Here is a 14,791-nt window from a genome sequence, read left to right on the forward strand (position 1 = left end):
TAGTGGTAGCCATGCCATGTGCAAAAAAATGACATTTTGGGCTCATATCCAACAACCATGGGAGTTTCCTTTGAATTCTAGCAGGAAACACAAAGAAACTGTCAAATATGTCAGGATTAGGCAATATACATCTCTCCAATAGAAGCTGGTCAAAAAAGGTGAATCTATATACATGTTTTTTTTCATTTCTGAGATCAAATCACTTCTGGCACCATGTGGTCACAACTCCCCATACCCATGAGGAGCCCTAGGCGACTGGAGGTGCCTGTGTCCCTCAGCCCTTTTGGCCTCCGCACCCTCTGCTAATGCTGACCTCTGGGTGGGCTCCATCTCACTACTGCACACAAAGAGGAGCAGTCAACATTTGTACTGCTTTCATAAAAGGTAAAACAGAAATCTCATTAGACAATAGTATAATGACTGTACACCTATTAGCTTCTCAAATTTTAATAACAGTCAACAGGCTGATGTGAATGGTGAAATCACACACTTGCATTCCGTTAGTTGTAATGCAAATGGATACTCAGCCATGAAAACGGTCTTATTCTATAACCCAGGAATGTATTATAACTGAACACCCATTATGTAGATATAATTTATGCAATAAAACAAAGTATTAATTGTACAGAGTTCTCCTATTGGTTATTTAGGCTGCTTCATTGTTTTTGTTTGTTTTGGCTAGTATACATAGCTACAGGCTTTTCTCTAATAGTACAATAAAAATATAAACAAACTAAATGTTCACAATAGGGAAATAGCTGATTAAATAGAATTTTTTGCAGTTGTTAAAAATCATTATCAAGACCATCAACCCACCACCCAAAAAGTAATCAGGAAAAAGAATGCCAAAAATAAAGAAAGCAGAATGCAATGCTATACCTGTACTAAGATTACAGCTTTAGAAATGCACATGAAACCACAGACAGAAAAGAATATGGAAAAATAGAAACAGCAGATATAGTGGGAGCACATGACTGTGAGAGATCATTCAAAATTATTTCTATTACGGTTGAGAAGTTGTGCAAAAAAAGTTAAATCAATAAGCCAATGACTCTGTACTCCCTAAGTATACAGAACAAAATGATAATAGAAACTATTGCTGTGGCATGAGTTCAAATTCCACAGAAATTACCTGCTAGTTGAGCAGTGACTGCTTGGAAAGGCAGCTTCCGGAACATGTCCACTAAGGGTTGTACTTTTCTTATGTTGACTAATTCGTGCTTGCCATAGTCCAGCTCGTACACAGATACCAATCCGTTGGTAAGGATTCCTTTTAAAAGCACCCTGTACCACCTATAGTGCGTTGGATTAAACAGGAAGAAGAAAACACACACAAAGTCAACACCTGCTTTAAGGGTAACAATTCATGATAAAATGAAAAATTAATGCAAATGATGTTTATCAAAATATAAAACTGTATTGTCAAAGAAGTTTTTAAAGAGTTTGCTTTTTCTTTTTCCAGAGTTACTACTCTGCTTTGCCACCAGCTCATGTGATGGGATTTTTTCACTCAACATCCTTTTACAGGCCTCATGGAGCTAGTGCAGGAGAACAACATATAAACCCAAACCATCACTAAGAAGAATGATTAGATGCCAAGGAGGATGATCAGGACAAGGCTCGGAAATCCCTGCATTCCAACGGGGAGACAGAGATGGGCACCAGTCTGGGACAAGGTCCATGTGTGGAAGACGGAAAGAGGGAGGCAAGTGGGAGGAGACCAGGCTGAAGTCGCAGAATAAGAAAAGCAGAGAAGACTCGATAGGGCGTGGCCGTCTGGGGCAGAGCAGCACTACAGCAGGGCTGGAAGGTGGAATGTGTGGGGAGTGGAAGAGAAGTCAGCCTGGGAAGGGAGGCTGAGGAGAGATATTAAAAGTTTTGAACGCAAAGTTGACAACTTTAATTATGCCAAGTAAGGACACTAAAAAACAAAATAAAATAAAACCTAGCCTGCCAGTATGGGGGAAAAGGAGGAGCATGGCTTCACATCTGGAGTTCAAGGTGCTAGGAAGAAATTCACAAGAATATGTATTTACCCCTCTGGGTGTACATCATTATCATTGAAATTAGAAAAGTCTAAACTTCAAAGTTAAGATATTAAGGACCATTTTAAAGTCCTATGGTCTTGATTATATGAAGAGTATGATTACACTAAGGAAAGGAAAATTGTTCATAATGTCTAAAAGGAAGGTGTCTATGGAAGCACTGTCTGCTCCTGAATGGTGAGGCCACAGACCCAGATATCCTCCGAAACAGGTGTAGCTGCCATAAGCTCCAAGCCCAGTGGAACAGCAGACCCTTCACTGCAACATGCTGCTGGGCTGGGGCTGCCCAGACTGGACAGACTCTCCAGACGCTCCAGCCAGCGCACTCTAGTGGAGAACGGGTACAGGAACCCCACACAGCTGCTACCGGGTGAAATACAGTAAGAACGCTACAAAGGGGCCAGCCTTAAACATTGTATGTGATTGGGGACTTCTGGGGAAAACTCCAGAAACCTTCAGCTGAGCCAAATTGAGAGCAAGCAGTAATCCATGACTCACAGAGACCACAGGGATATGAAAAGGAATCGTAATAAGTACATGGGCTTTGGAGGACAGACATAAGCTGGAGTCCCATCTGGGCCATTTTCAGTTGTGTCACCTAGGGTTCTTAACCTCTCGGAGCCTGTTATCTCATGTGTAATATTAATTTTAATTAACTTACAGAAATTATTACATATATATATATATATACATACACACATATATAGTGCCTAGCATACTACTTGGCATATAATAGGTGCTTGGCAAATGGTGGCCATCATCATGATTATCATTATTATTAGAATGAAAATAGGCTGTGTAAATATAAGAACCTCAGATCAAGTTAAGAAGAAATTTTCTTACGTAGAAATGCCGGTTTGGTACAGATTGTTAATTTGTGTAAGTGAAAAGGGAGTTGAAAAACCTTTGGTTTCCACCTATACCATGGTCTATAAATTGTACAGACCAAATGACATGCGGTGTACTTCCAGTTTATAAACGAGATACAGAACAATGAGGAGAGAGCCATCGGAAAACCTATGTGTTGTACCTAGATTTTCAAAATGCATAGCTTAAATAAAGGCTTCTGTTTGGACTAGATCACCAGTATCAGTGCAAGGCTGCTTGTGAATAATCTGGAGGGTTTGTTAAAAAAACAGATTCTGGGGTTCCATTCCAGAGGTACTGATTCAGGAAGCCTGGGAGAATCTGCATTTTTAACAGGTTTTCCAGGTTATTCTTACCTGAAATAGACTTGGAAACCACTGTAATAAATGTACCTGAAATTCGTAAGTCTTAACTTACCAGAGTTGGGAACAAGGTTTAGTGAATCATCCTGGATCATAAGCAAGATAGAAATTCTAAACACTTTACAGTGATTCAGTTCATAAAGTTTTCTATAATGTCAGGTAGCCTGTTCCTACCTATAGAATAGCCCTTGATTATCTGGGGACAAATTAACTGGTTAAAGCCCAAGTGGCCTGGGGCAGGGCTATTTGCCCCATGGGGATGCAGGGTAGAATCTGAAGTCCCAGTTACAGGCCTTCAGTTTATGGGTTCTCCACCCCACACAACGCTTGCCTTCAAGTAGGACCTCCCTACGACTATCATAATTAATCTTCCCCTAAGATAACAGTAACATTAGTTTGGTTTTTACTGTGATTAAATTATTCTGCAGAGTTCTGATTGAGACAGATACACATCAATAATGTTTTCATATTGAATTAAACCCATTTAAACTTATGATTATAAGTAACATGACATAGTAAGGTTGGTTTTTTGAGGATGAAGAGCTTGCAACATATAAGCTGGATGCTTTTTAAAATGAGAGCTACTATACTTTTCATTCTTTAGGAGTTAAAAATCAGGTTTTTCCTCCCATGGAAATATCACAATTTTATAAATGCATATGCTTGCTATCTTAGGAAATAATGAAAGTATTTCATAGAAAAATAATATGTTTGACCTTATAAACTGAGTTTTGGGGTGTGTGCATATGTGTTTGTGTCTGGTGTGTGTTGGGGAGGGGAGACCGTTTTTCCTGTGTGTCATCATCAAAGTAAGCTTGGTCATTTCCCCTACAAAATGGCAAAGGGGACTGGACAGGAGCAGTTGTGCCATTTTCCAGGGCTTTCATGGCCTTGAGTATAAAGTATAATGCTTGGGCTTCCCTGGGTTGGAACCAGTATATACTAGGGGACTTTGGGAGAGGAGGGCATGGATCCAAATGTGAAAATATGGGAAAACAGACTAAAGTGCTAAACAAGTATTAGGAATTAGGGCTCTCGCTGTCCAAAGGCCAAAGAACAGTGAAATATGCATTCTTGAACCTTATAAAAGGTGACCCAAGTTCTCTGGGAAGTAACTGACAACATCTATCAGGAATTTTGTCACTCAAACATTTACGGGATAGGAATCTACCCTATAAATAAATAATGTGAGATGAGAACAAAGATACATGTTCAATATTATTTATAACAGTGAAAAATCTGGGAGAAAAAAATCCCACATAGCAAAAGAGAGTAAGTAAATTATGACTATGATGGGCTATTACTCAGCCATTAAAAATGTTTATGAAGAGATTTTTATCACATGAAAAAATGTTCCCAGGATTATGTTAGGTGAAAAAAGTAGGTATTAATTTATATATAATAAAAAATACCAATTATATGAATATGTATAGAAAAAAAACCCAGAAGAAACACATAAATAGTTAAACAAAGGTTAAGTCAGGTTGGCTGATTTTCTTATTCTTTTTGTATTTTCTAACTTTTGTAAAATAGACATTTCATTTTTTAAATTAAAATGTCATTTTAAATTAAAAAACATCTTCTGAAAACAACAAAGGTTTTTTTTTCTAATAGGAAGGCAGAAAAAACAGTTGAACCTTCACTTTAGATACGGTTAGGTTTTAACAAGAATATGGTCCCTAGATTTTTAGATAAATGACATCATTTTAAATGTTAGAATATTACACAATTCCTTAGTCTCGTTTCACATTCAAAATTCCCATTCATGCAGTTCAAGGTTCCCCTGGAGGGATTAAGGACTCGGTATCACTCTACACATTTTTCTTAGGGGTAGAACAAAATGCTTTGTACCAGGACCTACTTATTTTCCACTTTTGCAGCATACACTTGGTCTTTTTCCACTGCTATGTGGTGCTCTTCTGACGCACTGTAATACAGAATCATCTCTTCCATCAGAACTTCCAACTTATGTATCTCTTGCCATGGCTGGATGATAAAGTAGCCTGGGTGACAGGCCACAGGCACATACACATCCATATGTTCCCCTGGCTTTGACATGTGAACAGGAGGTGGCAGTTCCTCCATGGAGTAAGAGTTGGTATGATCCACCACGGATATTTTGATGACATCTGTGACGTTCTTTCTGAAATTCTCTCCAGGATGGCCTGCAATGGGGTTGTTAGTGCTTTTACTGCTAGGAGAACTACCCGCATTGGGTATGGCGCTCAAAATCACATCCTTCTGATGCTTCCACACATCTGCATTTGTGATCTGGCGATTAATGCTGCGATGAGGATCGGGGAAGTTCTTAGGAGTGAATAAATAAACATGTGTGACCCCTCTGGTTTCATCCACTTTTGTTACCTTTGGAAAACACAAAAAAGTAATTCAGGAAATCCAAGTTCATACTGAATTCCAGGAGGCAGTTATAGTAACTAAAATATTAAAACAGTATTTTGAAAAAAACAAAAACAAAAACCCAGTTTGCTTAAACTAATTTTATTTAAGGTAAGATGAATTATCTATCATAACTGTAGCAATGAATAAGCTCTTAAGTCAAAACAGTCTAGAAACCAGCAAGTTTATGGACATGAAAAGTTTACTGACCTCAAAAAACTCTGCTAGAGGTCATTATCACTGAGAAGAAGCGATACCATATATCATGATTAAATTTTAATTTATGACATTTTATTTATTTTTAACTTAATGACATTTAAAAACACTTAAAGTAGAAAGAATAGTGTGATGAATCCCCATATGTTCATCTTCTAGCTTCAACTGATATAAAATCATCACAATGATGGCAAAATGTTCCATATACATTCTACTCAGGCTGGTGTACGTGCCCTCAGACTGGGAAGGGAAGGAAAAAGCTCTGCCACTCACCATACCCTTTCGGACCTCTGGTCCAAATTCCTTGTTTGGTCCTAATATCTGCCCTCACCCTTTAACCCCTCCCCCAGTTACATGCGGGGAGAAGGACCTGGAGAGGAAAATTGGGCAGAAGCACTAGCCAGTGAGCCAAAATTACAGATCTGCACCTGTTGCCCAGGAGACCTTTGACTACCTAGCTACCTCTTTCTGCTCCAGGGGTGAGTGTCTACATGGGAAAACCACACACTGATAATGGGGATTGTACTGCTGTGTGTCCCAAAGGGCTGGGCAACCAATAATTCTCATTGGCAACTCCTGTTTGTCTCAGGAATGACAAAAATGAAAGACTTCTGGCCACATCTCTGTTTTTATGAACAGGGCTAGGAATGAAAGGCAGAGACACAAGTATGAAGAGAGGGAGACTAGGCGATCCATCTATTGTAATTTACTTAACGTTTTTTTCCTAGCAAGATGAATCTATTTGAATCCATCCTTTGATGTGATAATGAAGTACTGACTGCTAATTCATTTTGATATTTATGATACAGAAATACCATTATCAAAAAATCAATGATTAAAAATATTTTTATTGAGTACTCTGGTATTGAGCTTAAAACATAGTTGAGAAAACAATACTATCATGTGGCAAACAAAGAATATAAAATAGTATATAATTGTGTAATTGTACAGTATAAACACAGTTGTAGAGTATAAACATAGGAAAATCAGTGTGAACTAGAATATAATTTAGAGATCTTCATGAAGATATTGCTCAAGGACATTTCATTGTCAAGTGCTTATATAAAATGATATTATTTGCATCAGTTAAAATAGAAATCATCTTATGTTACTATTCTTGGGAATATGAGCAATGTTTCTGATATGAAGATGCAAAAGTGCAGAAGGAGAAACAAGAGCCAGTGAAATAAAGCAGTTTAACAAACTTTAGGAAAAGAGGTAAAAACCAAGATTATTAACAAAAGATTTGCTTATAATCTAGTCTACTTCAGGGAAAAAGAAATAGAGGACTTATTTAAATGATCTTTAGAAACACTTTATCAAGAGATATTTAGTTCCTCTGCTGGGGACTTAACTTCTTACCATGGAGCAAAACAGGAGCAGAGAACTGTATCTTCTACTTTCTTAATAATGGAAAAATTATATAAAGAACTTAAAAATAAATTGGAGATACAGGATAAATCTTAAATAAAAATTTCACCATGAAATATCTCATGAAACCAATCTCTTAACTATAAAAATGTGTAAGATGTGAAAGCATCAGTTTATAGTAAGATAAAATTCTTTCACAAGAAACAAATGCACCCTTCTGGCTGACAGCTCCCTTTCTAAATATATCAAGACCCCTAAGATAACCAACCTTAATGCTGCAGTCCGAGCAATTCAAAACAGAATCTCTTAACCAAAGCACAGCATCTGGTGTCCACATGCCAATAGACTGTGGAAGATCTGCCAAACAGCACTTTAAAGCCTGAAAAGGAAACATGATGGAAAAGCAAACACAATCATCATCTTAACACAGGTACTTATGAGTCATGTCAATACTATTTTCCTACAAATCAGATACTGCCAAAATGGAAAGCAAGCAATAGCTCATAATGACAATCACAGCTCTTGGGCTGGAGCATCTGCTATGTTTCTGGCTCTATTTATATTCCTACTATTAGCTCTATCCCTATATGAGCCGGGCTTATACTAGGCACTTCACATTTCCTGCCTACGATACTTCTACATGGTACATCATCAGCACTGTGATCCCACTTTACAGATGATGAAATGGACTCAGAGAGACTGGGTAGATCACAAAGCTGTAAAGAGAACTGGGACTTATATGTAGGTCTTCTGTCTAAGCCCAACTGAAAGAAAATGAAGTGTCATTTGGATGAAGTCTGACTCCTGTTGCAAAAATCTTTTTGGAGGCTTACACGCTTCATTCAGCATTTCCTGAGTGTCTGCAGGATGCCACGCATTGTGCTCACATTCTGAAGGAAGTTGTAATGAGAATTAGGGAGGGTCAGAAAACCTGAACCCATTGGTACCTAAAAGCCTCATTTTCCTCAAAGCTCTTAACCTCCTACTGTCACTGCACAAGCCTGTATAATGGCTACAACAGGGAGTAAAAGGTGACCCCAGGGGCTCCCTTCAGTTGCATGGAAGCCTTTGAATTGATGGGGACAACTTTGTGAAGGAGATGAAATCTACTCCAGGATGCCTGGTTTCCTGCTGTCCTCTCTGATCTCCTTCCATCTTCTCTGCCACACCCTCCTCTCTCGGGGGCTCCAGTCCCTCACCATGCTGCCTGGCTGAGGGACATTTCTCGACGGGGAGAAGGCCGCTTACAGCAGAGAGAGCACCTCCAACACCTGCAGGGGCCAGGCGGTCCCTGCAGAAGAGAAGGCCAGTTCCCAAGCTCCCAGAGGGTGCCATCCCACAGAGGAAATTTCCGGATTTTAAATCTTGGCAACCAATTCACATTTTAAACATTGTAACAGCCAAGAGTGTAAACCCATATTCATGGTCAGATGGGACAGACAGGCCATCATTTTGCTACTCTGACTTAGAGCTCTTGTGGAGATGTTAGCCAGAGGCTTGGCTCTAGCTGGGTTTTAAGGTTCCCCAACTTCACATTTATCAAATAACAAATCTAGATAAAATTAACAGAAAAAAATCTGTAGTGACTTTCAATGCTATAGCACAAAGAAGGTACTATTTGTGTGACTTTCAGTCAGAAGCAGGAGGATGGATCCCACCTTCTCCTCCAGTCCAGGAAACCTTTTCCAGGTAAGGCTGGCCCTGGACTGATGTTCTAACAAGGAGTTCAGAGGCTAGAGGTGTTATCAAGTGAAAGGAGCACTTAAAGATCTAATAATTTTCAATATTATGGCTGAGCAGCAATAAAAATAAGTGATTTTGAAAACAGGCTTGAATACAAGATTAAAAACTTCTCTGTAATATTTTAGAAAAAGCAATGGTGACTAAAGTGAGAAAAATTATAAAAGCCACACTAATTATAGTCAAGTGCTTTTTATGCACTGAGTTTTAATGGCATAGGATATCTTTTGGCAAACATAAGTCAAGGGGCCTTTTGAAATTATACAGTATTGAACAATTTTATTCTTAAAAAAAATGACTGACTTCTGTACAAAATCCTCTATTTCTCCTAAAGGTAGGAGGTAGTTCTTAACAATTTTAACTAATTCAAAATAATTCAAAATTCTTGTCATCTGAATTTTTACCAACAGAAGAAGGATAGACCTAAGTTAATCGTTTTACCAGAATCTATGGGGGAAAGGTCATATAAGAAAATGATTAAATATACAGATTTCCAAAGAGAATGGTTACCTAATGAAGCTAAGAAATGTAGAAGTAAATATTTACATACAATAACCTAAAACTACATAGAAGTCAGCACTGGACTCTAATTATTAAAATGGAACCTCTAAGTAGACAGCATAGTATGATGACTAGACATGCTTGAAAGCAAATATTTATCAAACAAAATACTCTGTAAGTTTTACATCCAAAAATTAGTGAACAACCACATTTGACCATTTCCAATTTTGTTGCAAACTTGGGACTTCAATCATTATCTAGATCAAAACTGAGAGGACATCTCACATGATTACCAATACATCCAAATCTCTGCCAGCTTTGGCAGACTTGTAACATATAGTACCTGAGGTGGTATTGCAATCATTTCTTGTAGAAACCGTGGGGGAATTTCCCTGAGCTCAGACACTTTTACGGATGTCACAGTGCCAGAGTCCAGGAATTGAACATCAAGAGCTCGGCTGCTGTGAATGTTCGTGATCTGCAATGAGACAGTGTTGGCTCATGTGTTAGCATGTCGAAATGGCCAAAATGCTTCTGTGCCATTACAGTTTGTATGACTCTAGACTGCATATAAAAAGCAACAAAGACCATCAGTGTTACTTAAATTTTCTCTTATTTTTAAAATGTACTTATTTACCAAATAGGTTTTCTTTTACAGTGGCATTTATTTCAACATCTAGTTGTTAACTCATTTAATCAGTAATAAGCACTAATCCAATAACAATCAGTAAAATTCATAACTATAGTAATATTTATTATGTTTTCGATTCTGGGACACTACTGATTATAAAGCAATTTGATACACAATTATAAATATATTGCTGATTATGACACAGTCTATTCTCCAAAATATTAAAATATAAGAAAAAAACGACTATCTTAGCAATGAGGAAATAAAGAATAGAGAATATTCAGCATTTTACTTGTAGTAGGTACATCCTATATATTTTAAAATCATAATATATTTTGGTATTTTATAGCTTCATCAGATAACCCCACGATAATTTCTATTACTTGTCCAAAACTAAAAAAGTGAAACTCAGAAAGTCATAGAAAGGAAAAATAAACACACATTAGTAGTTTTTAAATGGGAAGATTATACATTAAATCAAAGTAGTAATTACCTATCTGTGATCAAACAACCACATCTCAATATAAGATTCTGGGTGCACTTTTTTTTTATTAAGGTATTATTGATATACACTCTTATGAAATTTTCACATGAAAAACAATGTGGTTACTATATTCACCTATATTATCAAGTCCCCACCCATACCCCATTGCAGTCACTGTCCTGAGTGCACTTTTAAATGCCCATCACTTCCCTTAATATGCTCTTGTGATTTTGTTATCACTTAATATAGTTACATTGTGAAATACAGTCCCATTGGGATGGTTATCTGGACAAGGACTTCATGCCTACAGCTGCACTAACCTCTACCTTGAGACTGGTGGTGCCCTCAGTAGGAAACTGTCAAGGAGAGACGGACCACTCTTGGCATGGGAGTCAGATATATGCAAAGTAAAGCCTTTTTCTGCTGCCCCAGGAGTGCTTATTAATATAACAGCATTGATTTTTTTACTCTAAGACATGATGAACATAAGCAGTACTATAGGGCAGTATTTTTATGTGTATTTATTCAAACATATATACTGAATATGTATATTAGTATGGATGGAATATACTGAATACTTACTATAACCAGGTATAACTCGGCCACAGAGATATATCTTCCCATTGAAAGAGCTCCAAGTCTTATGAGAGATGACACAAATATACAATCATAATATAATGCACTAAAGGGCAACACTAAAGTTATACACAGGATCCTGTGAGAGCCCAGAGGATGGGTACCTGGCCCAGTGAGGAAGTACTTGTTAGGGCAAGCTTTCAGGAGGAGGGAATGTCTAGAATTGGTACTTTTCTTTAAAATTTACTTTTTTCTTCTTGTTTTAGTAAAATGCCCCTAGTATAGAAAATTTAAAGAATGATATAAAATTAAATTTAATTTAGTATAGATTACAATTATCCTTTGCCTTTTATCCATGCATTTACAAAAAAATTAGATTTATAAAAATTCAAACATATTTGTATATACTATTTCATAACTGACCATTTTTCACTTATTGTCTCATAAGCCTATTCATGTCATTAGTTTTCTGCATCACTTTAATGTTGCATAGCCTGTCTTTGGCTGGGTAATTTAAATTGTGTAAGTTTTTGTTCCTTTAAGAAATAATCATATTTATTGGACATTTTTTATTAGCTTTTCCACTAATTTCCTTTTACTCCAATTTCACAAAATTTTCAGAGGTAGACCTTAGTTAGAGGCTAATCTGAACATGTCACGAAGAGGGGAGAGGATGGGGAAAGACACATATATTTCCTACATGTGGGGTCTACGTGCATTTTGGTTACACTGGAGCATCAAGTGAGAGAGAGGGCAAGGCATGAGGTCAGCCAGGAGAAAGGCAAAGGCACAGTCTTGGGCAGCCAGGTACCCTGTCTTAAGGAACTCAGACTCTACCCTGGAGATAAGAAAAACCCCAATGAAGAAGAATGAGATGATCAGCTTTATAAAAGGCCATGTATTGTTGGTGGTAAGACTGGATGAGGGTTTTGGAATCAGACAGATTTGGTTTTAATTCCAGCTCTCCCACTTTCTAGCTGAGTAACTTTCCTCATCACTAAGAAAGGAGATAAAAAGGTTTTGTGAAGATTAAATGAAATCCATCACGTTTAAACAACATTTACCATCTGAAAAATAGTAAGCCCCATTAAAAGTTGGACATATTATCATTTGCTGTCACTCGCATTTTGAATTGCTCGCTCTAGTGGTTACAGAGCTCTACTGGAGGGAGACGAAAGCACAGGGACCAGCTGGGGTGCTACTGCAGTCATCTAGGTGGTAAGAATGGCAGGGTTTGGTTTAGTTGCCCTGGGAGCTGAGGAAAATGTAGGAGTCAAAGATAACTCTTAAGGAACAACTTGAATGGTTGCATGAATGAAGGTGTCACCAAAATACAAACATAAGAGGAAGACAAGGACAGGGGAAGATAATTTTGGTTTCAGACACATAGAGCTTGAGGAGTTTGTGAGAAAGACAATGAGGCTGGCTTTTGCCCAAATCTGAAGATCATCAAGGCCTGGGAAACAATCTGTGGAGTAATTAGGACTGAGATAGTAACTGAACCTATGAGCTGGACTGCCTAGAAGGATACAGAAAATGAAAAGAGGGGTGGGCCAGGTCACACTGACATTGACACTTCATAGATGGGGGCGGGAGAGATGTCTTGGTGAGAAATAAGAGAAGGAATCATTAGAACACCATGAAGAAAATTAGGCATATTTGACAACATGGTAACCTAGTGAGGAGAGCATTTTAAGTTTTTACACTGTAAGATGCATCAAAGGAGGTCTGGGAAACTAAGACCTGGAAGATACTAACTGGACTGTGTGATTAAGGTGCTGCTGCAAAACTGACTCTCTGATGGAGTACCAGGAAGTCAGACAGCAGAGGCTGAGGAATGACTGGAAGGTGGTGTAAAAAGTGAATACAGACCATTCAGAATGTATTTGGAGGGAACCGGGAGCATCATGGCCACTGAAGAGTGTTGGCTGGGTGTGTGGAATATGTTCGGAATGTACAGGCACTAAATAAAGCTTAGACAACTTACAATGTCAAGAATAAATACGTCATTGTATTTATAAGATCTGCTTTCATTAATCACTTTTCCTTCCCTAAATTTCTATGCACTACAAAAAGAATGAAATGAACACTTTCGTTTCCTCAAAGGCAGACAATACACAATTTGATAGTAATAAAAATGATACTAGGTATTTAACTAGAGTATTTGAGCATGCATTGAAAAGGCATTTTTTGCCAAAAAAGGCATAACCTGATTCTACATAAGAGGAAACTCAAGTTGAGAGATACTCTATAAAATACTGCTACTCCTCCAAAGCTACGAAGAAAGAAAGACAGGGCAACTGCCAGGCTGGAGAAACACTAAGAAGTCATGACAACTAAATATAACTTGGGGTCCTGGACCTGAAAAAGGATATTTATGGGACAGTCTTGGAAATGTCAGTACATTCTGCAGATTAGTTAATAATTCTGTGTTAATGTTAATTTCCTGGTTTCGATAAGGTAATGCAATATGTTAATAATTGGAGGTGATGGGTAAAGGGCCTATGAGAACTCTTTGGAACTATTTTTGCAACTTTCTAAAAGTCTGAAATTATTTCAAAATAAAAAGTTAAAAAAAATCAAGCATTTGTACATTTTCGTACTGTACACTAAACAACACAGAGCTCTAAAAGTCAAACAATGCCATGTTCTTTTGAATGACTCATGTTTTTGAAATTTATGACTAAGCACACAACTCTTTGTCATATAAACCCAGATCTCAGCCTTCTGACATAACATACATTCATATTAATTATAATAATTACTTCAAAATTGTTGCTTTCATTAAAGTAGACATGACCAAAATTTATTTAAATAAAGGGAAAATCGCTATAATTAGGCTACCAAAATGTTATGAGGTATTAAAAAATCAATAAAGCAATGGTTCTTATCTTCTTAGGGTTGGTTTGAGAATCTTATAGAAATTACAGATACCTTCCCCCCAAAATGCATAATACACAATTTGGTACAATTCCAGTGGTTCAGGAACCCCCCTGAAAATAGAGGTCCTTGTGTCTAGATTTAGAACTTCTATAACAAAAGAAAAACAGAAAAAAAAACCAAAAACAGAATAAAATCAAGCTCAAATTTGTACTTTTAGCAATTGGGCACACTAAATATAAAAGAATGAAAGAAATAGCAACCACAAAAATCCAAAACCTGCCTCTGAAAAACATACAGCAATATGTGATGAAATACAAAAAACCTCCTTTCAAATTCATAACTTAGCTTACAGGAAAATAAGACAATTATTAGGGACTGAAAACAGAGGAATATGTGAACAACGAAGTCAAGGCCATCCTTTGGGCAGGAGGGAAGGAGGATCTGATCCCTGCCCAAGAAGCCAGAACTCTCAATGGAAGGGTGAGTTGGGAGAGCAATTAGGCAGCATCTTAATGAAGTTGAAGATATGCATTCCCTATGCCCAGAAATTCCACTCCTACATATATACCCCGGGAGACATGCACAGGAAGGGTCATGGTAGCGCTGTTTAAATAAAAATCTATAGACAATCTAAGTATCCATCATCAGGAGAATGAAGTAACAACTTCAGCATATTCACATGTGGTTATATCACACAGCAGTGAAGACTAATGAACTA

General features: G+C 37.5%; 1 protein-coding gene across 1 annotated transcript in view; it reads right to left on the minus strand.

Annotated features, from left to right (window-relative positions):
- Window positions 1-14,791, minus strand: part of TDRD7 (tudor domain containing 7) — an 89,593-nt gene that overhangs the window by 1,580 nt on the left and 73,222 nt on the right. The window contains exons 13-16 of the mRNA XM_037004250.2: window positions 9,843-9,977; window positions 7,527-7,637; window positions 5,136-5,638; window positions 1,133-1,293 (exon numbers count right to left, since the gene is read on the minus strand). Of these exons, the coding sequence (XP_036860145.1) occupies window positions 1,133-1,293; window positions 5,136-5,638; window positions 7,527-7,637; window positions 9,843-9,977 (910 nt within the window). The remainder of the gene's footprint in view (window positions 1-1,132; window positions 1,294-5,135; window positions 5,639-7,526; window positions 7,638-9,842; window positions 9,978-14,791) is intronic.

This window comes from Manis javanica, chromosome 2 (genome assembly GCF_040802235.1).
Source record: "Manis javanica isolate MJ-LG chromosome 2, MJ_LKY, whole genome shotgun sequence".
In the NCBI taxonomy this organism is placed as follows: Eukaryota; Metazoa; Chordata; class Mammalia; order Pholidota; family Manidae; genus Manis; species Manis javanica.